We start from the raw sequence: 27969 nt of genomic DNA, 5'->3' as shown, positions 1-27969 counted from the left end.
GATCGAGGGAGATTATCAGTGGTCTTGTATGTCTTCCATTTCCTAATAAATGCTCCCACAGTTGATTTCTTCAAACCAAGCTGCTTACCTATTGCAGATTCAGTCTTCCCAGCCTGGTGCAGGTCTACAATTTAGTTTCTGGTGTCCTTTGACAGCTCTTTGTTCTTGGCCATAGTGGAGTTTGGAGTGTGACTGTTTGAGGTTGTGGACAGTTGTCTTTTATACTGATAACAAGTTCAAACAGGTGCCATTAATACAGGTAACGAGTGGAGGACAGAGGAGCCTCTTAAAGAAGAAGTTACAGGTCTGTGAGAGCCAGAAATCTTGCTTGTTTGTAGGTGACCAAATACTTATTTTCCACCATAATTTGCAAATAAATTCCTTAAAAATCCTACAATGTGATTTTCTGGATTTTTTTTCTCATTTTGTCTGTCATAGTTGAAGTGTACCAATGATGAAAATTACGTGGTTGAACTTGCACAATTGGTGGCTGACTAAATACATTTTTGCCCCACTGTACATATGAGATGAGTAATGTAGGGTATGTAAACATTATATAAAGTGGCATTGTTTAAAGTGGCTAGTGATACATTTATTACATCAATTTTTCCATTATTAAAGTGGCTAGAGTTGAGTCAGTATGTTGGCAGCAGCCACTCAATGCTAGTGATGGCTGTTTGACAGTCTGATGGCCTTCAGATAGAAGCTGTTTTTCAGTCTCTCGGTCCCAGCTTTGATGCACCTGTACTGACCTCGCCGTCTGGATGATAACGGGGTGAACAGGCAGTGGCTCGGGTGGCTGTTGTCCTTGATCTTTTTGGCCTTCCTGTGAAATCGAGTGGTGTAGGTGTCCTGGAGGGCAGGTAGTTTGCCACCAGTGATGCGTTATGCAGACCTCACTACCCTATGTCGAGCCTTACGGTTGTGGGTGGAGCAGTTGCCATACTAGGCGGTGATACAGCCCGACAGGATGCTCTCGATTGTGCATCTGTTAAAGTTTGAGTGTTTTTGGTGACAAGCCAAATGTAGACCCTGCCACATACCTCTCGTGTCTGAACCGTTGAATTGCGACTCTACTTTGTCTCTATACTGACGCTTAGCTTGTTTGATTGCCGTGCGGAGGGAATAGCTACACTGTTTGTATTCGGTCATTTTTCCAGCCGCCTTGCCCTGATTAAAAGAAGTGGTTCGCACTTTCAGTTTTGCGCAAATGCTGCCATCAATCCACGGTTTCTGGTTGGGGAAGGTTTTAATAGTCGCCGTGGGTACAACATCACTGATGCATTTTCTATTAAACTCGCTCACCAAATCAGCATATACATCAATGTTGTTGTTAGATGCTATCCGGAACATATCCCAGTCCACGTGATCGATGCAATCCTGAAGCGTGGAATCAGATTGGTTGGACCAGCGTTGAACAGACCTGAGCATGGGCGTTTCCTGTTTAAGTTTCTGTCTATAGGCTGGGAGCAACAAAATGGAGCCGTGGTCAGATTTGCCAAAAGGAGGGCAAGGGAGGGCTTTGTATGCGTCGCGGAAGTTAGAGTAACAATGATCCAGGGTTTTGCCAGCCCGGGTCGCACATTCGATATGCTGATGAAATTTAGGGAGCCTTGATTTCAACTTAGCCTTGTAAAAATCTCCAGCTACTTACAATCAAATGCCGACTGCATTATATACCAAGAGAATTCTCTTCGATCATTATCACTGTCGTGTATATCACCCCCCCAAGCAGACACCTCGACGGCCCTGAAAGATCTTCATTGGACAATATGTAAACTGGAAACCACATATCCCGAAGCTCCATTTATTGTAATTCTAGGTCAGGTGAACAAAAGGACTTGAGTTCCTGTATGTTGTTATGATCACACCACTACTCGTTAATCATAAGGCATACACCCCCGCCCTTCTTCTTACCGGAGAGATGTTTGTTTCTGTCGGCGCGATGCGTGAAGGAACTAGGTGGCTGTACCGACTCTGATAACGTATCCTGAGTGAGCCATGTTTCCGTGAAACAAAGAATGTTACAATCTCTACATCTCTCTGTAAGGCAACCCTTGCTCGGATTTCGTCTACCTTGTTGTCAAGAGACTGGACATTGGCTAGCAGTATACTCGGCAGCAGTGCGCGATGTGCCCGTCTACCAGAAGACCGCTCCGTCTGCCCCTTCTGTGGCATCGTTGTTTTGGGTCGCCTGCTGGGATCTGATCCATTGTCCTGGGTGGTGGACCAAACAGAGGATCCGCTTTGGGAAAGTCGTATTCCTGGTCATAATTTTGGTAAGTTGACGTTGCTCTTATATCAAATAGTTTCTATATAATAATAGTTCCTCCCGGTAGTATGTAGTAAGACTTAAGATTTCCTGGGGTAACAGCGAAATAAATAATACATACATTTTTTTTTAATACTGCATAGTTTCCTAGGAACGCGAAGCAAGGCGGCCATCTCTGTCGGCGTCGGATGTATTAGTCCCATCCTTCAGCTCCATTCAACCCCTCCCATCTATCTCTCAACACCATCCATTTTGGATTTCAATTTGCCATATATTTTTCAACTGTACTGTGATGCTTGACAAAAGTACCGAACCTTTCTATTCTCATAGCTTCTACAGGTTGTAAATTAAAAAGAAACATTTTTGCTAAATTATTATATTATATTATTTATTGATTGACAATGGATTTTCAAATCACCCAGTATTGCTATCTGCAGCGTTAGTTCTAGGCAAATTTTGCAACTCTTCAGCCATTCCTGGACCTGTGACCAAAAATGATCTACATATGGACAATACCAAAAATAAATTACTCTGCCTCCTCACTGAAAAATCTGCAGAGCTGGGAAGATTGTATCCCCCATATACAGTGCCTTGCGAAAGTATTCGGCCCCCTTGAACTTTGCGACCTTTTGCCACATTTCAGGCTTCAAACATAAAGATATAAAACTGTATTTTTTTGAGAAGAATCAACAACAAGTGGGACACAACCATGAAGTGGAACAACATTTATTGGATATTTCAAACTTTTTTAACAAATCAAAAACTGAAGAATTGGGCGTGCAAAATTAGTCAGCCCCCTTAAGTTAATACTTTGTAGAGCCACCTTTTGCTGCGATTACAACTGTAAGTCGCTTGGGGTATGTCTCTATCAGTTTTGCACATCGAGAGACTGACATTTTTTCCCATTCCTCCTTGCAAAACAGCTCGAGCTCAGTGAGGTTGGATGGAGAGCATTTGTGAACAGCAGTTTTCAGTTCTTTCCACAGATTCTCGATTGGATTCAGGTCTGGACTTTGACTTGGCCATTCTAACACCTGGATATGTTTATTTTTGAACCATTCCATTGTAGATTTTGCTTTATGTTTTGGATCATTGTCTTGTTGGAAGACAAATCTCCGTCCCAGTCTCAGGTCTTTTGCAGACTCCATCAGGTTTTCTTCCAGAATGGTCCTGTATTTGGCTCCATCCATCTTCCCATCAATTTTAACCATCTTCCCTGTCCCTGCTGAAGAAAAGCAGGCCCAAACCATGATGCTGCCACCACCATGTTTGACAGTGGGGATGGTGTGTTCAGCTGTGTTGCTTTTACTCCAAACATAACGTTTTGCATTGTTGCCAAAAAGTTCAATTTTGGTTTCATCTGACCAGAGCACCTTCTTCCACATGTTTGGTGTGTCTCCCAGGGTGCTTGTGGCAAACTTTAAACAACACTTTTTATGGATATCTTTAAGAAATGGCTTTATTCTTGCCACTCTTTCATAAAGGCCAGATTTGTGCAATATACGACTGATTGTTGTCCTATGGACAGAGTCTCCCACCTCAGCTGTAGATCTCTGCAGTTCTCCCAGAGTGATCATGGGCCTCTTGGCTGCATCTCTGATCAGTCTTCTCCTTGTATGAGCTGAAAGTTTAGAGGGAAGGCCAGGTCTTGGTAGATTTGCAGTGGTCTGATACTCCTTCCATTTCAATATTATCGCTTGCACAGTGCTCCTTGGGCTGTTTAAAGCTTGGGAAATATTTTTGTATCCAAATCCGGCTTTAAACTTCTTCACAACAGTATCTCGGACCTGCCTGGTGTGTTCCTTGTTCTTCATGATGCTCTCTGCGCTTTTAACGGACCTCTGAGACTATCACAGTGCAGGTGCATTTATACGGAGACTTGATTACACACAGGTGGATTGTATTTATCATCATTAGTCATTTAGGTCAACATTGGATCATTCAGAGATCCTCACTAAACTTCTGGAGAGAGTTTGCTGCACTGAAAGTAAAGGGGCTGAATAATTTTGCACGCCCAATTTTTCAGTTTTTGATTTGTTAAAAAGGTTTGAAATATCCAATAAATGTCGTTCCACTTCATGATTGTGTCCCACTTGTTGTTGATTCTTCACAAAAAAAGACAGTTTTATATCTTTATGTTTGAAGCCTGAAATGTGGCAAAAGTTCGCAAAGTTCAAGGGGGCCGAATACTTTCGCAAGGCACTGTATATAACATTCTATTGGTTGCAAGAATTTCGTATTGTAATTTAAATTGAAAAATTCTAAGTTTTGTACCCGGCGTTGTTTTGCGTATCAATTCATAAACCATGTGCCATGGAATGTGTACATCGGAAATGTATATGGCACAGCGGTCAGTTTTTTGGTCCTTAAATTAAAGTGGTATATGTTTTTATTTATCACTGTCACGCCCTGACCATAGATATCTCTGTTTTCTTTATATTTTGGTTAGGTCAGAGTGTGACTGGGGTGGGTACGATAGTTTTTGTATTGTCTAGGTGTTTTGGATGTCTAAGTGTTTTTGTATTTCTATGTTGGCCTGATATGGTTCTCAATCAGAGGCAGCTGTTTATTGTTGTCTCTGATTAGGGATCAGATTTAGGTAGCCATTTCCCTTTAGTTTTTTGTGTTTTTATGTGTAGTTGCCTGTCAGCACTCGTTTGTATAGCTTCACGGTTCGTTTTGTTATTTTGTTAGTTTGTTCAGTTTTTCATTTTGTAAATAAATAAGAATGTGCGCATACCACACTGCGCCTTGGTCCGATTCTTATAACGAACGTGACAATCACGCTTTTCTTTAACCATGTATGTCGGCCCTGTATTAAAGAACATAAAAAGTTCCTTACTTTCTCCCCTTCTACTTGCTTCTTCCATTTTTGTGGTAATGCTGCAATTAGTTGGTTGTAATTTTGGGTAGAGAAGACATTTCCGTATGTTAGCTGCATGTGTGACATAACTCAGCCAGTCCTATTTATGATATCATTCATTAAAATTAGACCTTTCTAAACATTTCTTCCAAAAATACGTTTTTTTAATCAATTAGTATGTTTGAGTTTAACCACATTATTTGTTGTATTATTTGTTCTGTCTTTTCAGTTGGATTAAACTGAAATTGCAAACAATTTGCTAAGGCCTGTTTAAAAAATAACGATATTTTGGAGATTAGTTCCTTTTCAAACAACCGAAAGTGGGCCGGTGTAATCTGAATAAAGGGGAAAAGGCCATTCTTGAACATAGGATGAGACATTCGTACCAATTTACTAGAAAACCAGTTTGGACTTAATATAACTCTTGTGTGACTGATGCCTTTAATGAGAGGTCTGATGCTTTAATATTTAATGATTTCTGCCCCCCCCCCGAATTCATATTCGTTATATAAATAGGCCCTTTTAATTTTGTCTGGTTTGCAATTCCAAATAAAATTGAATATTTTTTGTTCATATAATTTAAAAAGCAGGTCACTAGGTGTAGGCAAAGCCTTAAGCAAATAGCTAAACTGATATGACTGAAGAGTTAATCAGGGTGATTTTTCCACAAATAGACAGGTATTTTACTTTCCATGGTAGCAATATCTTATCTATTTTTGCTAACTTTCTATAAAGATTTATTGGAGTGAGATCATTTCTTTCTTTTGGGATTTGTATACCGAGTATGTCCACATCCCTGTCAGACCATTTAATTGGTAAACTACACAGTAATGTAAAAAAAAAATGGTGATCCAACACGTAATATAGTGACACTTATCATAATTTGGTTTTAGTCCAGAGAGGATAGCAAAAGGTATCTAGATACACTATGAGGCTGCGGAGAGATTCTAATTGTGGTTTTAAAAGAAAACATGAATCATCAGCATACAATGAACCCTTAGTTTTTTAAGCCACATATTTCTAATCCCTTAATATTATTGTTTGATCTAATTTTAACAGCTTACATTTCGATGGCAATAATAAATAGATGTGCCGATAGTGGACAACCTTGTTTTACTCCCTAGATAGTTGAAAACCTTCTGAGATACATACATACATACATACATACATAACTTTAACCCATTTTATAAGAGATTCCCCAAAATTGATATACAAGAGCCCGTTTATTAGTCCTGCCCTCGCATATCTGCCATTTATCACTCAACCCACTTCTTTGCCACAGCACACAAAAACACAAACACACACACACACACAAACACACACACTCAATTGTCATAAAAGAATCAGGAGACACAGGGGACCACCACTGTACAGCAAGGGAACTAGGTGGACACAGGAATGTGTGTGTGCGCGTGCATGCATGTGTGTGTGTGTGCGGCGGGTGGGTGGGGGGCGGGGGGGGGGGGTAATTGACAGTGTCCAGGGCCCTCAGAAGGGATTTGCTCCGGTCAGGACAGACTGCTCTTCAAGGTTATGACTTTAAATGCAGTTTGAGTTCTGGCAGCCACAGAGAGGCTAATGGCCCCTGAACCAATATCACACACACACTCTCAGACACACACATACCAATCTCTCACACAGTCTCCCACATCAGCAGGAGGAGAGAACACCCTATGCTGCTGCCCGTTGAGGAGCAAGGACTCATGATCAATACAAATTCTTCCTAACTCACAACAACTGTGAAATGATACAAGTACTATAAAACACATACCCTGTCTGTACTTCTAATATAGACCAACACATTCAAACGAGCAGCAATCAACCGCTTCTTAAAGTGTTGTCTCGTCTTGTGAACATTACAGCTTTGTTTCCAAAGAGGGACATCCTTTGTTAGGATGTGTCCCAAATCACACCCTATTCTCTATATAGTCTTCAACTTTTGATCAGAGCCAACAGTGAATAGGGTGCCATTTATGACACATCCTCATTGTCCCTAATGCATTCAGTCATCTGGCCTCACATGCAACCCAAACCGGCTGCGCGCGTGCGCCATTGTGTGCTATCGTGCAAACATTTATTTTGCCCCCCCACACCAGATCACCACACGCAGGTTAAAATATCAAATCAAACTCTGAACCAATGACATTAATTTGGGGACAGGTCAAAAATCATTAAACATGTATGGCAATTTAGCTAGTTAGCTTGCACTTGCTAGCTAACTTTAATTTGTCCTATTTAGCTAGCTTGCTGTTGCTAGCCAATTTGTCCTGGGATATAAACATTGAGTTGTTATTTTACCTGAAATGCACAAGGACCTCTATTCCGACAATTCATCCACACATAAAACGGCCAACCGAATCATTTCTAGTCATCTCTTCTCCTTCCAGGATTTTTCATTGTTTAACTTACAGTGGGGCAAAAAAGTATTTAGTCAGCCACCAATTGTGCAAGTTCTCCCACTTAAAAAGATGAGAGAGCCCTGTAATTTTCATCATAGGTACACTTCAACTATGACAGACAAAATGAGAAAAAAAATCCAGAAAATCACATTGTAGGATTTTTAATGAAATTATTTGCAAATGATGGTGGAAAATAAGTATTTGGTCAATAACAAAAGTTTATCTCAATACTTTGTTATATACCCTTTGTTGGAAATGACAGAGGTTAAACGTTTTCTGTAAGTCTTCACAAGGTTTTCACACACTGTTGCTGGTATTTTGGCCCATTCCTCCATGCAGATCTCCTCTAGAGCAGTGATGTTTTGGGGCTGTTGCTGGGCAACACGGACTTTCAACTCCCTCCAAAGATTTTCTATGGGGTTGAGATCTGGAGACTGGCTAGGCCACTCTAGGACCTTGAAATGCTTCTTACGAAGCCACTCCTTCGTTGCCCGGGTGGTGTGTTTGGGATCATTGTCATGCTGAAAGACCATGATGTTTCCACCCCCATGCTTCACAGTAGGTATGGTGTTCTTTGGATGCAACTCAGCATTCTTTGTCCTCCAAACAGTTTTTACCAAAAAGTTATATTTTGGTTTCATCTGACCATATGACATTCTCCCAATCTTCTTCTGGATCATCCAAATGCTCTCTAGCAAACTTCAGACGGGCCTGGACATGTACTGGCTTAAGCAGGGTGACACATCTGGCACTGCAGGATTTGAGTCCCTGGCGGCGTAGTGTGTTACTGATGGTAGGCTTTGTTACTTGTTACTTGTTCTTGGCCATAGTGGAGTTTGGAGTGTGACTGTTTGAGGTTGTGGACAGGTGTCTTTTATACTGATAACAAGTTCAAACAGGTGCCATTAATACAGGTAACGAGTGTAGGACAGAGGAGCCTCTTATCGAAGAAGTTACAGGTCTGTGAGAGCCAGAAATCTTGCTTGTTTGTAGGTACTTATTTTCCACCATAATTTGCAAATAAATTCATAAAAAATCCTACAATGTGATTTTCTGGATTTTTTTCCTCATTTTGTCTGTCATAGTTGAAGTGTACCTATGATGAAAATTACAGGCCTCTCTCATCTTTTTAATTTGGAGAACTTGCACAATTGGTGGCTGACTAAATACTTTTTTGCCCTACTGTATATGGTGATGGCATCTAAACTTTAATTATTTTACCACAACTACCGGCAAAACAGTTAGTCTTACAGTCACCCACGTGGGTATAACCAATGAGGAGATAGCACGTGGGTTCCTGCTTCTATAAACCAATGAGAAGATGGGAGAGGCAGGACTTTCAGCGCGATCTGCGTCAGAAATAGGAATGAGCTCTATTTTAGCCCTCAGTGTTTAAAACGCTCGTTGGCGCGCAATAATTTAATAACATGGATTTCTAAATTTAATTTGCGACGCTCGCGCACGCGACGTGTCCGGTCTGGTCAGCATGTTAGGTTGTTGAAACGGCACTAACCTGTACTAAATCAACATGCCCTGACCACCCATCTCCACTCACAAAGCTCATTAGTTGCAGACCGACAAAATCCACAGAGTTTGGACTCATTCCTGATGATTAGATGTTCAAATTTAGTGATGTTGTTGTAAGCATTCTGTTGGCCTTTTACTGTCTACAATGACAATGCAGGAAAGAAAGAGAGAGAGAGAGCTAGAGAGGGGGAGAGACAGAGGTGAGTGTATAATACAGTGTTTTATCTTTTTGTCATTGATGATGCTGAAAATGTTTTCTCCACAGTGTTCCCTGTCCTTCATCCTGTTGTATCAGACTAGCAGTGTTTTCTCCACAGTGTTCCCTGTCCTTCATCCTGTTGTAGCAGACTAGCAGTGTTTTCTCCACAGTGTTCCCTGTCCTTCATCCTGCTGTATCAGACTAGCAGTGTTTTCTCCACAGTGTTCCCTGTCCTTCATCCTGCTGTATCAGACTAGCAGTGTTTTCTCCACAGTGTTCCCTGTCCTTCATTCTGCTGTATCAGACTAGCAGTGTTTTCCCCACAGTGTTCCCTGTCCTTCATCCTGCTGTATCAGACTAGCAGTGTTTTCTCCACAGTGTTCCCTGTCCTTCATCCTGCTGTAGCAGACTAGCAGTGTTTTCTCCACAGTGTTCCCTGTCCTTCATCCTGCTGTATCAGACTAGCAGTGTTTTCTCCACAGTGTTCCCTGTCCTTCATCCTGCTGTATCAGACTAGCAGTGTTTTCTCCAGTGTTCCCTGTCCTTCATCCTGCTGTATCAGACTAGCAGTGTTTTCTCCACAGTGTTCCCTGTCCTTCATCCTGCTGTATCAGACTAGCAGTGTTTTCTCCACAGTGTTCCCTGTCCTTCATCCTGTTGTAGCAGACTAGCAGTGTTTTCTCCACAGTGTTCCCTGTCCTTCATCCTGTTGTATCAGACTAGCAGTGTTTTCTCCACAGTGTTCCCTGTCCTTCATCCTGTTGTATCAGACTAGCAGTGTTTTCTCCACAGTGTTCCCTGTCCTTCATCCTGCTGTATCAGACTAGCAGTGTTTTCTCCACAGTGTTCCCTGTCCTTCATCCTGCTGTATCAGACTAGCAGTGTTTTCTCCACAGTGTTCCCTGTCCTTCATCCTGTTGTAGCAGACTAGCAGTGTTTTCTCCACAGTGTTCCCTGTCCTTCATCCTGCTGTATCAGACTAGCAGTGTTTTCTCCACAGTGTTCCCTGTCCTTCATCCTGCTGTATCAGACTAGCAGTGTTTTCTCCACAGTGTTCCCTGTCCTTCATCCTGCTGTAGCAGACTAGCAGTGTTTTCTCCACAGTGTTCCCTGTCCTTCATCCTGCTGTATCAGACTAGCAGTGTTTTCTCCACAGTGTTCCCTGTCCTTCATCCTGTTGTAGCAGACTAGCAGTGTTTTCTCCACAGTGTTCCCTGTCCTTCATCCTGCTGTATCAGACTAGCAGTGTTTTCTCCACAGTGTTCCCTGTCCTTCATCCTGCTGTATCAGACTAGCAGTGTTTTCTCCACAGTGTTCCCTGTCCTTCATCCTGCTGTAGCAGACTAGCAGTGTTTTCTCCACAGTGTTCCCTGTCCTTCATCCTGCTGTATCAGACTAGCAGTGTTTTCTCCACAGTGTTCCCTGTCCTTCATCCTGCTGTATCAGACTAGCAGCGTTTTCTCCACACTGTTCCCTGTCCTTCATCCTGCTGTATAAGACTAGCAGTGTTTTCTCCACAGTGTTCCCTGTCCTTCATCCTGCTGTATCAGACTAGCAGTGTTTTCTCCACAGTGTTCCCTGTTCTTCATCCTGCTGTAGCAGACTAGCAGTGTTTTCTCCACAGTGTTCCCTGTCTTTCATCTAGCTGTATCAGACTAGCAGTGTTTTCTCCACAGTGTTCCCTGTCCTTCATCCTGCTGTATCAGACTAGCAGTGTTTTCTCCACAGTGTTCCCTGTCCTTCATCCTGCTGTATAAGACTAGCAGTGTTTTCTCCAGTGTTCCCTGTCTTTCATCCTGCTGTATCAGACTAGCAGTGTTTTCTCCACAGTGTTCCCTGTTCTTCATCCTGCTGTATCAGACTAGCAGTGTTTTCTCCACAGTGTTCCCTGTCCTTCATCCTGCTGTATAAGACTAGCAGTGTTTTCTCCACAGTGTTCCCTGTCTTTCATCCTGCTGTATCAGACTAGCAGTGTTTTCTCCACAGTGTTCCCTGTCCTTCATCCTGTTGTAGCAGACTAGCAGTGTTTTCTCCACAGTGTTCCCTGTCCTTCATCCTGCTGTATCAGACTAGCAGTGTTTTCTCCACAGTGTTCCCTGTCCTTCATCCTGCTGTATCAGACTAGCAGTGTTTTCTCCACAGTGTTCCCTGTCGTTCATCCTGCTGTAGCAGACTAACAGTGTTTTCTCCACAGTGTTCCCTGTCCTTCATCCTGCTGTATCAGACTAGCAGTGTTTTCTCCACAGTGTTCCCTGTCCTTCATCCTGCTGTATCAGACTAGCAGTGTTTTCTCCACAGTGTTCCCTGTCCTTCATCCTGCTGTATAAGACTAGCAGTGTTTTCTCCACAGTGTTCCCTGTCCTTCATCCTGCTGTATCAGACTAGCAGTGTTTTCTCCACAGTGTTCCCTGTTCTTCATCCTGCTGTAGCAGACTAGCAGTGTTTTCTCCACAGTGTTCCCTGTCTTTCATCCTGCTGTATCAGACTAGCAGTGTTTTCTCCACAGTGTTCCCTGTCCTTCATCCTGCTGTATCAGACTAGCAGTGTTTTCTCCACAGTGTTCCCTGTCCTTCATCCTGCTGTATAAGACTAGCAGTGTTTTCTCCAGTGTTCCCTGTCTTTCATCCTGCTGTATCAGACTAGCAGTGTTTTCTCCACAGTGTTCCCTGTTCTTCATCCTGCTGTATCAGACTAGCAGTGTTTTCTCCACAGTGTTCCCTGTCCTTCATCCTGCTGTACAAGACTAGCAGTGTTTTCTCCACAGTGTTCCCTGTCTTTCATCCTGCTGTATTAGACTAGCAGTGTTTTCTCCAGTGTTCCCTGTCTTTCATCCTGCTGTATCAGACTAGCAGTGTTTTCTCCACAGCGTTCCCTGTTCTTCATCCTGCTGTATCAGACTAGCAGTGTTTTCTCCACAGTGTTCACTGTCTTTCATCCTGCTGTAGCAGACTAGCAGTGAAGCATGTGTTCATCATCATCAACTCTCCTTCACACCTTTATAGGCCTGACAGGTAACATACAAGTGACCTCTCTTCCACTGTAAAGATTTCATTGCATAATCTGGGAGCTCACATAAACAGGGTTGTGTTGGAATGATACCATAGTAAAACCGGTAGGATGACCTTTGGGAGAAAATGAACGTCTTTTTTATCAGAGCCGAGATTTGGGTCCCAAATGGAAACCTATTTCTTATATTGTGCACTTTTTTTGACCAGAGCATGATCAATAGTAGTGCACTACGTAGGGAATAAGGTGCCTTTTTGGGATGCATTACATTTCTCTGAGTTGAGCCTGGTAGTGGTGGTGGCGACAGGTGTGCGGGGAGCAGAGAGGATAGCTTTGTAATTTAGAGTAACAACAGTTGATGCTTTGCTTCTGAGCCCCTAACTACCTCTATCATTTTCTCTTTACTCTCTGGGCCTGACCCCATATTTCTCATTGTAGTGCTCCTGACGGTGGATTTCACACTCCAACAAAGCTATAACCTCTAACTCTAACTTGTCGATCTTTTTGGCCTTCCTGTGACATCGGGTGGTGTAGGTGTCTTGGAGGGCAGGTAGTTTGCCCCCTGTGATGCGTTGTGCAGACCTCACTACCCTCTGTCGAGCCTTACGGTTGTGGGCGGATCAGTTGCCATCCTAGGCGGTGATACAGACCGACAGGATGCTCTCGATTGTGCATCTATAAATGTTTGAGTGTTTTTGGTGACAAGCCAAATTTCTTCAGCCTCCTGAGGTTGAAGAGGCGCTGTTGCGTAAATCATTCACTGTAGTGTTTTTGTGGACTTTACTGTAGTATACTGTAGTATTTACAGTAGTGTTTTTATGGACTTTACTTTTAAACTTCTTATGGTATAGGGAACGCGTGCGTCCCACTTGGCCAAAAACCAGGGAAAATGCAGCGCGGAAAATTCAAATAAATTGATATAAAAATCAAACTTTCATTAAATCACACATGTAAGATATTCAATTAAAGCTACACTCTTTGTGAATCCAGCCAACAAGGCTTTTCGGCGAAAGCACAAGATGCTATTATCTGATGATAGCACAGCAGTTAGCAAAGAGGGTAGCAGTAAACAAAGAGGGTAGCACATTTCAACCATATTTCAACCCTGCAGGCGCTACACAAAACGCAGAAATAAAATATAAAACATGCCTTACTTTTGACAAGTTTCTTTTGTTGGCACTCCAATATGTCCCATAAACATCATAATTGGTCCTTCTGTTCGATTAATTCCGTCCATATATATCCAAAATGTCAATTTATTTGGCATGTTTGATCCAGAAAAAAACAGCTTCCAAAATGCGCAACATCACTCCAAAATATTTCAAAAGTTGCCTATAAACTTTGCCAAAATATTTCAAACTACTTTTGTAACACAACTTCAGGTATTTTTAAACGTTAATAATCGATCAAATTGAAGAAGGGTCTATCTGTTGTCAATAGAGGACGAGAGGAAACTAACGCTACTTTTCAAGTCTTGGCCAACTCTCAACAGCGTTACCCTTTTCCAGGATGGCCCTACTTCTTCATTGCACAAATGAATAACCTCAACCAAATTCCAAAGACTTGTGACATCCAGTGGAAGGGGTAGGAATTGAAAACAAGTTCTTAAGCAATATCGTTTGCCAATGAGAACTCAGTGAACAGAAAGAGACCTAAAAAAAAAAAATCTGAACGGTTAGTCCTCGGGGTTTTGCCTGCTACATAAGTTCTGTTATACTCACAGACATGATTCAAACAGTTTTAGAAACTTCAGAGTGTTTTCTATCCAATAATATGCATATATTATATTCTTGGCATGAGTAGCAGGAAGTTGAAATTGGGCACGCTATTTATCCAAAAGTGAAAATGCTGCCCCCTATACCTTAAGAAGTTTTAAGCGTTAGACTAGAAACCGAAAGGAGAGCTGACAAGGTCAAATCTGTCATTCTGCCACTGAACAAGGCAGTTAACCCACTAGGCCGTTATTGAAACTAAGAATTTGTTCTTAACTGACTTCCCTAGTTAAATAAAGGTAAAAAATAAATAATGAACTTGCAGTACAGTGAGTTTATTAAGCTCTGAGCTCCAACAGTGCAAGTTAAAAAGAGTGAACATAATAATAACTATGGTATACTACAAAGTTCTATGGTAAGCACTACACGATCAAGTGATGCTACAGTGTATAATATACTACAGTTGACTAAATATTTACATAGTAAACTGTAGTCTTTTTTCATGTGGGTTCATTCATTCATTCCCTCCCCCCACCCCTCCTTCTATCCCTCCAATCAGTCTGTGTGTCAAGGTGTGGGGCCCCTGGGTTTCCAGGTGTCTCTGGAGGAGCAGGCCTTCCTGCTGCTGACAGACCCAGAGAGACAGACCATGGGCTACTACCTGCGGGAGTACCAGGAGGGACACATCGGCCTGGAGCCCCTGACCATGGCCCTGTTTGAGCTCTTCAATACTCGTGCCAAGGTAACGCACCCTATTCTATATATAGTGTACTATTGGGCTCTGGTAGAAAGTAGTGCATTATATAGGGAATAGGGTGGCATTCAGGATACACCTGGGTGCCTGGTTCATCTTATGGTCAATCTTTTACTCTCTTGATGATGGTACCTCCACAACTGTTGAGAACATTTGAATGTCATGTACACACAGTCACTCATCCAACATGCCCATACATGTTCTCTATGAGGTTCCTGGTCTCAGTTGTTAATCCATTCTTCCTTCTGGCCTCCCTCTAGTTTTCTTTGTCAAAGGAGACCTGATCAAAACATGGTGCTCAAAACATTGTCTTATAAATTCCCATGGGAGTGTGCCGATTCCCCTTCTCACCTTTTATTTGGCAACTCAAAATGGCCACCAATCCACTCAATATGGCCAACATATCATTATGGGATCATTTAATTGAATGAGGATGCCCATTCTACTCATTCTAATCCTACTCTCCTGTCCTCCCTCCAGTTGTCCCTGCTATCTGAGGTGCGTAGTCAGGTAGCTCCCCAGGAACTGGAGCTGTATGATGGCCTGGTGCTGCACCGCGAGAGGGAGGCTCTGAAGGCCTGGCACGGAGGAATAGGATCCCTACACCCTGTGCACCCATACAGCCGCTGTCTACACGCTGAGCCCTCAGCCAGCCACATCCACTCCAACCCGGCCACTCTCTGCTCTGCCAAGGTAGGAGGAACCGTGTAGGATGGATGGACTTACAGGTGTGTTCCTATTGGATGGTTCTGGACTATTCAAAGTGTGTGTGTGTTCATCCGTGTGTGTATGGGTGCATGCTTGCGTGCCTATTGAAGTCTATGGTGCCTGTGGCTGTATACTGTATGTGGGTGTTTCTTCCTGGCATCTTCTCTCATCTTTCATCCATTGGAAGTTGCACTCTGACTGTTGCCACTGTCAAATGAAACGGAGCAGTGACTTCAGATGAGATTGCTGAGCAGCAGTGTTCTATAGCGTCAATATTCCACTGATGTGGCCCGGACCAGCTGAATGGGACCTCACTCTGCCAAGTCACTCTACAAAACGCTATGACACACTGTAACCATCCAACTGAGTCTGAGACCCAGCCACGCTTTAATAGAAACTGATAAAACAGTGTTTGTATCCACAATGGCACCCTATTCCCTATTTACTGCACTTAATACAGAATAGGGTGCCATTTTCTCCAACAAAGCAGAGATTATTCAGTGGTGAACCAGCAGGATTTTAAACCATTGTGAGAAGAGATTATCTTTAAGATGACTGAGCTGAACCCAAGGATGTTTTTTGTGCTCAGCAGTTGTTCATGTTAGCGTGCGTGAACGTGGGTGTGTGCATGTGTTTGACAGTTTCCCCATGGTCCAAGGTGACAGTGTTGCTGTCTGTTTGATATGGCTGGCTGGTTGCCATGGCTGGCTGGTTGCCATGCCTGGCTGGTTCTGCTGAGCTTGTCCACTCTGTGCTTGTATAATTGATCATGTTGACATCATCATTACTATAGCTGTAAAATCCCACCCTTAGTTAACAAGTCATTGAAGTTCATTCATATTGTATCAACTAAATTAACTTCCTGTGTTAATTGTTGATTGAGGTCTTTAGTCACAGTTCATGGTTAATGTTTCAGCACATGATTGTCTCACAACATTGTACTGGGAGGCAGGTCAGTGAGTCTATGGCTGGGCCTGTTTATTTTGGATGATACGGTCAAATCAAATTTTATTGGTCACATACAAATATTTAGCAGATGTTATTGCGGGTGTAGCAACATGCTTATTTTCTTAGCTCCAACAGTGCAGTAGTATCTAACAATTCAGTAGTATCTAACAATTCAGTAATATCTAACAATTCAGGTGGAATACCAGGTGAAGTCATACTATTGTAACACACCAACCTTGTGTCTCTGTCTCTCTTTCAGAAGGAGTGCTCACATGGTGACATTGTACAGCAAGATCCAGGGGCAACCACTAATGTCATACCTGACGTTACATTGGTGAGTCTGTATGTGAGTTTGAGTTTGTTTCAGATTGATTGAAATCATAGTCAGGTTTATGATGTGCAGGATTATAACTAAATGCTAATGTTTTTGAACAATGCATTTTAAAGGTTAGGCGTGAAACTCTCTCCATGAAAAAACAACATTTGGTGACCTTCATCAGACAGACTTGAGTTTGTACAGAGTTTGTTTGTAAAACAATTCTGTACAATGTCCCTTTTTGTTTCTAGAATGAAGTGCAGTCGACAGCTGAGTCTCCTCCGTTCTTCAAGCCGCCTCCTCCCCCCGGACCCGGACAGACCCAGCCCAGACATCCGAGGGACAGGGAGAGGGAGCAGTCCAAGCGCTTCTTATCCAGACACTCCCAATCTGGCCTGGTCTTTACTGCCCCCACCAGGCTGCACCAGGAATGTCACCACAAACACCTTAAAGCCTTCCAAAGCTTCTCCAACCACCAAACGTCCAACTCCCCTAGCTCTGAGCTCCATCACATCTGTCCCAACCCTGGCCATCATAATAGCTCCAACCCTGGCCATCATAATAGCTCCAACCCTGGCCATCATAACAGCTCCAACCCTGGCCATCATAACAGCTCCAACCCTGGCCATCATAACAGCTCCAACCCTGGCCATCATACTACCCCCAACCCTGGCCATCATACCACCCCCAACACTGGCCATCATACCACCCCCAACACTGGCACTGGCCATAGCGTCTATCCAAGCTCTGGCAATGACACATCCATGAACTCTCTTCACCACACCTGCCAAAGCTCCCTCCACATCTCCACAACTACCTCCTCCGACCACCACACCCCCCAAACACACCACGGCTGCTCCAGCTCCGGCCACCATTCCTGCCCTGGCTCCCCTCATCCCAAGCACTCTGGTCCTCAGAACAAGGACACATTCATCAAGCTTCCCATCTTCAGATCCTGCTCCCATGAGAAGCCTGTTACCTCCCCTGTTCCCTCCCCTGGTCCCTCCCCATGTCTCTCTCCCTGTCTCTCTCCCTGTCCCTCCCCTGGTCCCTCCCCATGTCTGTCCCCCTTTCTCTCTCCCTGTCCTTCACCCTGTCCCTCTCTCTCTGTGCTGGGACCTCCCCCATGTAGTCCAGACAGGCCCTGCTCCCCCTGCTCTCCCTCCCTCAGCCAGGGAGGTTTGTGTGTCATGGCCGACACACACAGACTGACTGCTGAGGCCAAGCCCGAGCCCCAGCAGAGAGGTAAAGATTAATGTGTGTGTGTATCTGTGTACCTGTGCCTGTGTTTGTCTTTGTGCTTGCCTGTGAGTATGGCTTAACATGCATGTATATATATATATATATATATATATATATATATAATCAAATCTACTTTCCTTTATGTATCCAGGCACCACATTGTCCCAGCTGTCAGACAGTGGTCAGACTCTGAGTGAGGACAGTGGGGTGGACATTGCTGAGGCACGAGGGCTCAGTAAAGACAGCAATCCTTGGCCAACTAAGAACCAGGCCAGCCAGGCCACACAAGGGCCCCATGGGGCCCAGGGGTCTGCAGTACTGGCATCCAAACAGGTGAGGCCCACCAAGGGCCCATATCACAACAGAAACAACATGGATGAGTCTCAAATGGAATCCTATTCCCTTTATACTGTAGTCCACTACTTTTTGACCAGGGCTTATAGGGCCCTGGTCAAAAGTAGTGCACTATACAGGGAATAGGGTACAATTTGGGACGCATACCATGACATTCATAAATCTCAGAGTTTTAGGACACTCTGTTTTGCCTTTTAACAAATTCATGGTTTGCCCCACTTGGTAACACTGAAAAAAATACTAAAGGCATATTTTATTACAGAAGTCAATGCCGTCGATTAGGCTTGGTGTTTAGCTTGCTTCTATGTATTTTAGTCCTCATTCTATGCTATTATTCCAACTCTTCTATTCTATGTCCTTATTCTATGTCTTTTTTCTATGTCTTTATTCTATGTCCTTATTCTGTCCTTATCCTGTCCTTATTCTATGTCTTTATTCCAACTCTTCTATTCTATGTCCTCATTCTATGTCCTTATTCTATGTCTTTATTCAAATGTCCTTATTCTGTCTTTATTCTATGTCCTTATTCTGTATTTATTCTATGTTTTTAGTCCATGTCCTTATTCTATGTCCTTATTCTATATCTTTATGATATGTCCTTATTCTATGTCCTTATTCTATGTTCTTATTCTGTCTTTATTCTATGTTTTTAGTCCATGTCCTTATTCTATGTCCTTATTCTATATCTTTATGATATTTCCTTATTCTATGTCCTTATTCTATATCTTTATGATATGTCCATATTCTATGTTCTAATTCTGTCTTTATTCTATGTTCTTATTCTATGTCTTTATTATATGTCCTTATTCTATGTTTTTAGGCCATGTCCTTATTCTGTGTCCTTATTCTGTGTCCTTATTCTATGTTCTTACTCTATGTCCTTATTCTATGTCCTTATTCTATGTCCTTATTCTATGTCTTTATTCTATGTCCTTATTCTATGTCCTTATTCCATGTCCTTATTCCTATTCTTTATTCAAGGTCCTTATTCTATGTCCTTATTCCATGATGTCTTCTTGTGTGCCCTGCAGCAGCCCGGCTCTCCAGTGCCCATACTTACTCTGGTACGTGTGGTAAAGAATGCCAACACTCTGGGCATTGCTATAGAGGGAGGTGCAAACACACGGCAGCCACTGCCACGCATCGTCACCGTACAGGTGAGAGAGAGGCTGATTCCCAAATGGTACCCTATTCCCTATGTAGTGCACTGCTTTTGACAAGGAGGTTCATTTAAAAGAAGTGCACTTGTATAGGGAATATCTAGATGATTCTGCATCAGTTTATCATACTGTAACATTTAGGATAACTTTGAACATGAATGTAGTATGAAGACTACACAAGGCTTTTGTACTGTGAAGTCTGTAAATAGTAAGAACCACAGCCTCCTATGTGGATGTAGAACCCCCATGTTGTGCCTAAAGGTCTGTGCGTATTGATACGTATTGTAGTGTTAATGAGTGCAATATGGATTACAGCAAGCATCAAACATGACAGAGAAGCCTCCCGAGTGGTGCAGTGGTCTAAGGCACTGCATCGCAGTGCTAGCTGTGACACTAGAGATTCTGGGTTTGAGTCCAGGCTCTGTCGCAGCGAGCTGCGACCTGGAGACCCATGGGGCGGTGCACGATTGGCCCAGCAGGTTAGAGGAGGGTTTGGCTGGCAGGAATGTCCTTATCCCATCGCACACTAGTGATTCCTCTGGCGGGCTGGGTGCAGTGCACGCTGACACGGTTGCTAGGTGTACAGTGTTTCTTCTGACACATTGGTGCGGCTGGCTTCCAGGTTAAGTGTGCGCAAGAAGCAATGCGGCTTGGTTGGGTTGTGTTTTGGAGGACGCACGGCTCTCGACCTTCGCCTCTCCCAAATCCATATGGGAGTTGAAGTGATGAGACAAGACTGTAACTACTAATTGGATACCACAAAATTGGGGGAAAAAAACAGAGACATTACCATTTTCTCTTTCATCTTAAATGTGAGCTTCCCAGAACATCTGTTTATGTGCGTGATAACAACCTATATTTGCATTGATAATAATTTCAAAGCAGGTCAAGGAATCTCTCCTGGGGATGTTTAACTTTGTTGAAGAAAGTTTTCTACCACCTGGTTAGTGTTAGGGGTCTTGGGTAATCTATTCAGGTCTACAGGATGTTGTGGACAGGCGTGGACAGACTGAAGTTGACCTAAATTCCAACATTATTCATCTTTTGTTTTCATTTAACAATAATGTATCTACAAGTACAGCATGCGTTTTCATATTATACACTGAGGTTGCTTCCCAAAGGACACAATATTGCATAGAAAGTCCACAACTTCTGAGCTGAGGGCTCTGGTCAAAAGACATGCACTACAGTACATAGTGTGTTTCTGCAGTCTTTTATGTGCGGAACATCCTCGTACCTAATTCAGACTCACAAGATATGGAGAGTCTTATTGAGGGGTTTGTATGACAGCCGTGCAGGGATTTCCATAAGAATGACTCCTCACGAGCAGCCCCCATGAATCTCTATAGTCCAATAGAGTCCTGATGGTTCCCCAGGCATTTACAGGCCCAACAGCTGACATGGCAAAGATACTACTGCCTCATTACATCAATTATGTTTCACCACCATTAGTATGATTAAATAACAGTCCATTTATGTGTCCCAAATGGCATCTTATTCCCTGTATACAGTCCCTATGGGCCATGGGCAAAAGAAGTGCACTGTAGAGGGAATACGATGCCATTTGAGATGGAGACTTTTGGTTGGCCCTGAATCATCATACAAGCAATTGTATGTGACATTGTTGAAAAGGTTATGTCAGGATAGGACAGCCAGAGAATAGAAATGGGATTTGACTGTTTGACTGCCTGAATGATATGGGGCATTTTTACATTTGGTAAGTTGGTGCCATTAGAATATTATCAAGAGAACTTTAAGGAGAAGAAGTTGTCACGCAATGGTTTGCCATAACACGCAATGGTTTGCCATAACACGCAATGGGTTGCCATAACACGCAATGGGTTGCCATAACACGCAATGGGTTGCCATAACACGCAATGGGTTGCCATAACACGCAATGGGTTGTCATAACACGCAATGGTTTGCCATAATGCACAATGGGTTGCCATAACACGCAATGGGTTTCCATAACACACAATGGGTTGCCATAACACGCAATGGGTTTCCATAACACAGAATGGGATGCCATAACATGCACAGCCAAGTCTATGCAGCAGCAGCTAGAGTGCCATCTTGTTAGATGGTTGGAATGCCTTCCCCCTCTGTCGTAATGAGGGTAGACAGCGTAATGCTTCAACTTAAGTGGGAACTACTTCTGCAGTCCAAAAGTATTGTTTAGCCTCTTTCTTGCACTCACATCCCAGACTTGATTTTAATCTTCCTGGCACTAATTCTGCTGATAGCGGATAACTATTTCGAAGAAGGGTCTACTTGTAATAACTGTGATATGTGGTTGTGTTTTTCACTAAACTTAGTTGAATGTGCTGTAGGAAGCAGTAAAGTAGAATGCAGTAAAGGAACAGTGAGAGCACTAAGGGGTACAGGCTCTGGCGCTAAGTGCCCAGGGCTGAGCCTGCCTGCCCTGCTGCCTGGTTATCAGCCCCTTCCTGCCATGGCCTCCTCTGTTCTCAGCTAGACTTATGTCTCTGTCCTGCTGTCTCTGTCCTGATGTCTCTGTCCTGATGTCTCTGTCCTCATGTCTCTGTCCTCATGTCTCTGTCCTCATGTCTCTGTCCTCATGTCTCTGTCCTGATGTCTCCGTTCTGATGTCACTGTCCTTGTTTTTCCTGACAGACAGGAGTCCACAAGGCACAAAGCTCTACATCATTCCTCCCTTCACTCTCTACCTCTACCTTTACCTCTACCTTTACCTTTTACGTCTATCTCTATCTCTACCTCTACCTTTACCTTTTACCTTTTACGTCTATCTCTACCTCTACCTTTACCTTCACCTCTACCTCTACCCCTACCTTTTACCTCTATCTCTACCTCTACCCCAACCTTTACCTTTTACCTCTATCTCTACCTCTACCCCTACCTTTACCTTTTACCTCTACCTCTACCTTTACCTCTATCTTTACCTTTACCTCTATCTCTACCTTTACCTTTTACCTCGATCTCTACCTCTACCTCTACCTCTACCTTTACCTTTTACCTCGATCTCTACCTCTACCCCTACCTTTACCTTTTACCTCGATCTCTACCTCTACCTCTACCTTTACCTTTTACCTCGATCTCTACCTCTACCTCTACCTTTACCTTTTACCTCGATCTCTACCTTTACCTCTGCCTTTACCTTTTACCTCGATCTTTCTTTACCTTTACCTCTACCTTTACCTTTTACCTCTATCTCTACCTCTACCACTACCTTTATCTTTATCTTTACCACTACCTCTACCACTACCTTTTACATCTACCTCTACCACTAACACTACCTCTACCTTTACCTCTACCTCTACCTCTAACCTTCCTTGAATCCAAAACAATGCTCTCGTATCTACCTTCGTATCTTTTGTTTATACTCTCTTCTCTCTAGCAAGAACACATCCTATCTACACATCCTGTCTACAGAAAGGGATTATTTATTTGATGTTTAATTCTCTCTCTCTGTTCTCTCTCGCTCTCGCTGTCTCTCTCTCTCTCTCTCTCTCTCAGAAGGGGGGCTCGGCACACAGTTGTGGGCAGCTGAAGGTGGGACAGGTGATTCTGGAGGTGAACGGGGTCTCCCTGAGGGGTAGAGAGCACCGGGACGCTGCTCGCATCATCGCTGAGGCCTTCAAGACCAAAGAGAAGGACCACATTGACTTCCTGGTTACCGAGTTTAACACAGCCCTACTGCAAGGCCTTTAGCGGGGTCGTATTTAGGCTCCACACAGAAGAAAAGAGACTGAAGGGACCACCTGAACAAGAAGGGACCTCCTGAACTAATGCTTGTTCCCATTTTCCTGCAGGGGCTTCAGCAGGACTTTGCACTTTAGAGAGCTGGAACAGATGGAGGAAGGAGGAGAAAGAGAGAACGGAAGGAGGGAGAAGTTTGATGGAGTGTTGCACCTGGGGACAAAATAAAGACAATCCGTTATTCTCCTGTAAGCCCCTTCTCCCTTCCCACATTGTTGTCCCTATATACCAACTTACCAGGCTGGCCATGTAGTGTTAAAAAGCTAAGACATCCTGCCTTAAGAAGAACCCACCGATAGAACACACAGTTGAAGTCGGAAGTTTACATACACTTAGGTTTGTGTCATTAAAACTGATTTTTCAACCACTCCACACATTTCTTGTTAACAAACTGTAGTTTTGACAAGTCGGTTAGGACATCTACTTTGTGCATGACACAAGTCATTTTTCCAATAATTGTTTACAGACAGATTATTTCACTTATAATTCACTGTATCACAATTCCAGTGGGTCGAAGGTTTACATAAAACTAAGTTGACTGTGCCTATAAACAGCTTGGAAAAGTCCAAAAAATGATATCATGTCTTTAGGAGCTTCTGATAGGCTAAGTGACATAATTTGAGCCATTCGGAGGTGTACCTGTGGATGTATTTCAAGGCCTACCTTCAATCTCAGTGCCTCTTTGCTTGACATGTGAAAATCAAAAGAAATCAGCCAAGACAATTGTAGACCTCCACAAGTCTGTTTCATCCAGTAATTTCCAAATGCCTGAAGGTACCACATTCATCTGTACAAACAATTGTACGCAAGTATAAACCCCATGGGATCACGCAGCTGTCATACCGCTCAGGGTGGAGACGCGTTATGTCTCCTAGAGATGAACCTACTTTGGTGCGAAAAGTGCAAATCAATCCCAGAACAACAGCAAAGGACCTTGTGAAGATGCTGGAGGAAACAGGTACAAAAGCATCTATATCCACAGTAAAACGAGTCCTATATCGACATAACCGGAAAGGCTGCCCAGCAAGGAAGAAGCCACTTCTCCAAAATAAAAAAGCCAGTTTGCAACTGCACTAAGATCATACTTTTTGGAGAAATGTCCTCTGGTCTGATGAAACAAAAATAGAACTGTTTGGCCATAATGACCATTGTTATGTTCAGAGGAAAAAGGGGGAGGCTTGCAAGCTGAAGAACACCATCACAACTGTGAAGCACGGGGCTGGCAGCATCATATTTTGGGGGTGCCTTGCTGCAGGAAGGACCGGTGCACTTCACAAAATAGATGGCATCATGAGATAGGAAAATCATGTGGATATATTGAAGCAACATCTCAAGACATCAGTTACCAAGTTAAAGCTTGGTTGCAAATGGGTCTTCCAAATGGACAATGACCCCAAGAATAGTTCCAAAGTTGTGGCAAAATGGTTTAAGGACAACAAAGTCAAGGTATTGGAGTGTCCATCACAAAGCCCTGACCTCAATCCTATAGAAAATGTGTGGCCAGAACTGAAAAAGCGTGTGCGAGCAAGGATCCTATCAACCTGACTCAGTTACACCAGCTCTGTCAGGAGGAATGGGCCAAAATTCACCCAATTAATTGTGGGAAGCTTGTGGAAGGCTACACAAAACGTTTGACCCTAGTGAAACAATTTAAAGGCAATGCTACCAGATACTAATTGAGTGTATGTAAACTTCTTACCCACTTGGAATGTGATGAAAGAAATAAAAGCTGAAATAAATAATTCTCTCTAACATTTCACATTCTTAAAATAAAGTGGTGATCCTAACTGACCTAAGACAGGGAATTACTACTAAGTTTAAATGTTAGGAATTGTGAAAAACTGAGTTTAAATGTTTTTGGCTAAGGTGTATGTAAACGTCCTACTTCAACTGTAATAGCATTAAAAATAACCATGGAAGAACCCACTAAAAAAGCGTAATAGAAACTAAGGATCCACCAATAGAACATAAATGCATTGAGAAGAACCCACCAATAGAATCTAAAATAGTCCAAGAACAACCCACCAATAGAACCTAAAAGCATTGAGAAGAACCCACCAATAGAATCTAAAATAGTCCAAGAACAACCCACCAATAGAACCTAAAAGCATTGAGAAGAACCCACCAATAGAATAAAAAATAACCCACCAATAGAACCTAAAAGCATTGAGAAGAACCCACCAATAGAATCAAAAATAGTCCAAGAACAACCCACCAATAGAACATACTCGAATTGAGAAAAACCCACCGATATAATCTAATACAGTGCATTTGGAAAGTATTCAGACCCCTTGACCTTTTCCATATTTTGTTACGTTACAGACTTATTCTAAATAAAAAATGTTCCTCATCAATCTACACACAATACCCCCTAATGACAAAGCAAAAACACGTTTTTAGAAATTGTAGCAAATGTATTAAAATCAAAAATCCCTTATTTACATAAGTATTTACTATGAAACTCGAAATTGAGCTCAGATGCATCCTGATTCCAATTATTATCCTTGATGTTTCTACAACTTGATTCTAGACCACCTGTGGTAAATTCAATTGATTGGACATGATTTGGAAAGGCAAACATCTGTCTATATAAGGTCCCACAGTTGACAGTGCATGTCAGAGCAAAAACCAAGCCATGAGGTTGAAATAATTGTTTGGAGAGTTCCGAGACAGGATTGTGTTGAGGCACAGATCTGGGGAAGGGTACAAATAAATGTCTGCAGCATTGACGGTCCCCAAGAACACAGTGGCCTCCATCATTCTTCAATGGAACAAGTTTGGAACCACCAAGGCTCTTCCTAGTGCTGACCGCCAGGCCAAACTGAGCAATCAGGGAGAAGGGCATTGGTCAGGGAGGTGACCAAGAACCCGATGATCACTCTGACAGAGCTTCAGAACCTTCCAGAAGGACAACCATCAGCACTCCACCAATCAGGCATTTATAGTAGAGAGGCTAGACAGAAGCCACTCTTCAGTAAAAGGCACATTGGAGTTTGCCAAAAGGCACCTAAAGACTCTCAGACCATGAGAAACAAGATTCTCTGGTCTTATGAAACCAAGATTGATTTTTTTGGCCTCAATCAATCAAATGTATTTATAAAGCCCTTCTTACATCAGCTGATGTCACAAAGTGCTGTACAGAAACCCAGCCTAAAACCCCAAACAGCAAGCAATGCAGGTGGCTAGGAAAAACTCCCTAGAAAGGCCAGAACCTAGGAAGAAACATAGAGAGGAACCAGGCTATGAGGTGTGGCCAGTCCTCTTCTGGCTGTGCCGGATAGAGATTATAACAGAACATGGCCAAGATGTTCAAATTTTCAAAGATGACCAGCAGGGTCAAATAATAATAATAATCAGCACCTCAGGAGTAAATGTCAGTTGGCTTTTCATAGCCGATCATTCAGAGTATCTCTACCGCTCCTGCTGTCTCTAGAGAGTCGAAAACAGCAGGTCTGGGACAGGTAGCATGTCCGGTGAACAGGTCAGGGTTCCATAGCCGCAGGCAGAACAGTTGAAACTGGAGCAGCAGCACAACCAGGTGGACTGAGGACAGCAAGGAGTCATCAGGCCAGGTAGTACTGAGGCATGGTCCTAGGGCTCAGGTCCTCCAAGAGAGAGAGAGAAAGAAAGAAAGAATTCGAGAGAGCATACTTAAATTCACACAGGACACCGGATAAGACAGATATAACACACTGACCCTAGCTCCCGAGACATAAACTACTGCAGCATCAATACTGGAGGCTGAGACAGGAGGGTTCAGGAGACACTGTTTGGCCTGAATTCGAAGCGTCACCTCTGGAGGAAACCTGGTAGCATCCCTATGGTGATGCATGGGGTTGGCATCATCATGCTGTGGGGATGTTTTTCAGTGGCAGGGACTGGGAGACTAGTCAGGATTGGGGGAAAGATGAACAGAGCAACGTACAGAGAGATCAATGATGGAAACCTGCTCAGGACCTCAGACTGGGGCGAAGGTTCACCTTCCAATAGGACAACGACCTTAAGCACATAGCCAAGACAATGCAGGAGTGGCTTCGGGACAAGTCTCTTAATGTCCTTGAGTGGCCCAGCCAGAGCCCAGACTTGAACCCGATCAAACATCTCTGGAGAGACCTGATAATAGCTGTGCAGTGATGCTCCCCATCCAATCTGACAGAGCTTGAGAGGATCTGAAGATAAAAATGGTAGAAACTCCCCAAATACAGGCAGTGGTGGATAAAGTACCCAACTGTCATACTTGAGGAAAAGTAAAGATACCTTAATAGAAAATGACTCAAGTAAAATTCACCCAGTAAATTCCTACTTGAGTAAAAGTATCAAAGTATTTGGTTTAAAATACACTTAAGTATCAAAATTAAAAGTATAAATCATTTCAAATTCCTTATATTAAGCAAACCAGCACCATTTTCTTGTTTTTTAAATTAATGGATAGCCAGGGGCACACTGCACACTCCAACACTCAGACATCATTTACAAACAAAGCATGTGTGTTTAGTGAGTCCGTTTAGTGCGTGAATTGGAATATTTTCCTGTCCTGCTAACTATTGAAAATGTAACGAATACTTTTGGGTGTCAAGAAAAATGTGTGGAGTAAAAAGTACAATATTATTCAAAAATATGAATAGAAAAGTAAAGTACAGATACTTAAGTAGTATTTTTACTTAAGTACTTTACACCTCTGAATACAGGTGTACCAAACGTGCTTCAAAAACCTACTGCGTAAAGGTTCTGAATATTTCTGTAAATGTGATATTTCAGTATATACAGTATG

General features: G+C 42.9%; 1 protein-coding gene across 1 annotated transcript in view; it reads left to right on the top strand.

The window, feature by feature from the left end:
• The window catches only part of LOC110535109 (whirlin), a 79418-nt gene extending 55801 nt beyond the window's left edge, over positions 1–23617 (top strand). The window contains exons 7-13 of the mRNA XM_036936342.1: positions 14472–14720; positions 15213–15425; positions 16648–16722; positions 16956–17678; positions 18115–18279; positions 19332–19457; positions 22956–23617. Coding sequence (XP_036792237.1) covers positions 14472–14720; positions 15213–15425; positions 16648–16722; positions 16956–17678; positions 18115–18279; positions 19332–19457; positions 22956–23150 — 1746 coding nt within the window. The 3' untranslated portion in view covers positions 23151–23617. The remainder of the gene's footprint in view (positions 1–14471; positions 14721–15212; positions 15426–16647; positions 16723–16955; positions 17679–18114; positions 18280–19331; positions 19458–22955) is intronic.
• Positions 23618–27969: the final 4352 nt, after the last annotated feature.

Source organism: Oncorhynchus mykiss, chromosome 11, assembly GCF_013265735.2.
Source record: "Oncorhynchus mykiss isolate Arlee chromosome 11, USDA_OmykA_1.1, whole genome shotgun sequence".
Taxonomy (NCBI): Eukaryota; Metazoa; Chordata; class Actinopteri; order Salmoniformes; family Salmonidae; genus Oncorhynchus; species Oncorhynchus mykiss.
Note: the sequence above shows the minus strand (reverse complement) of the source record. Positions and strands in the feature narration are given on the sequence as shown.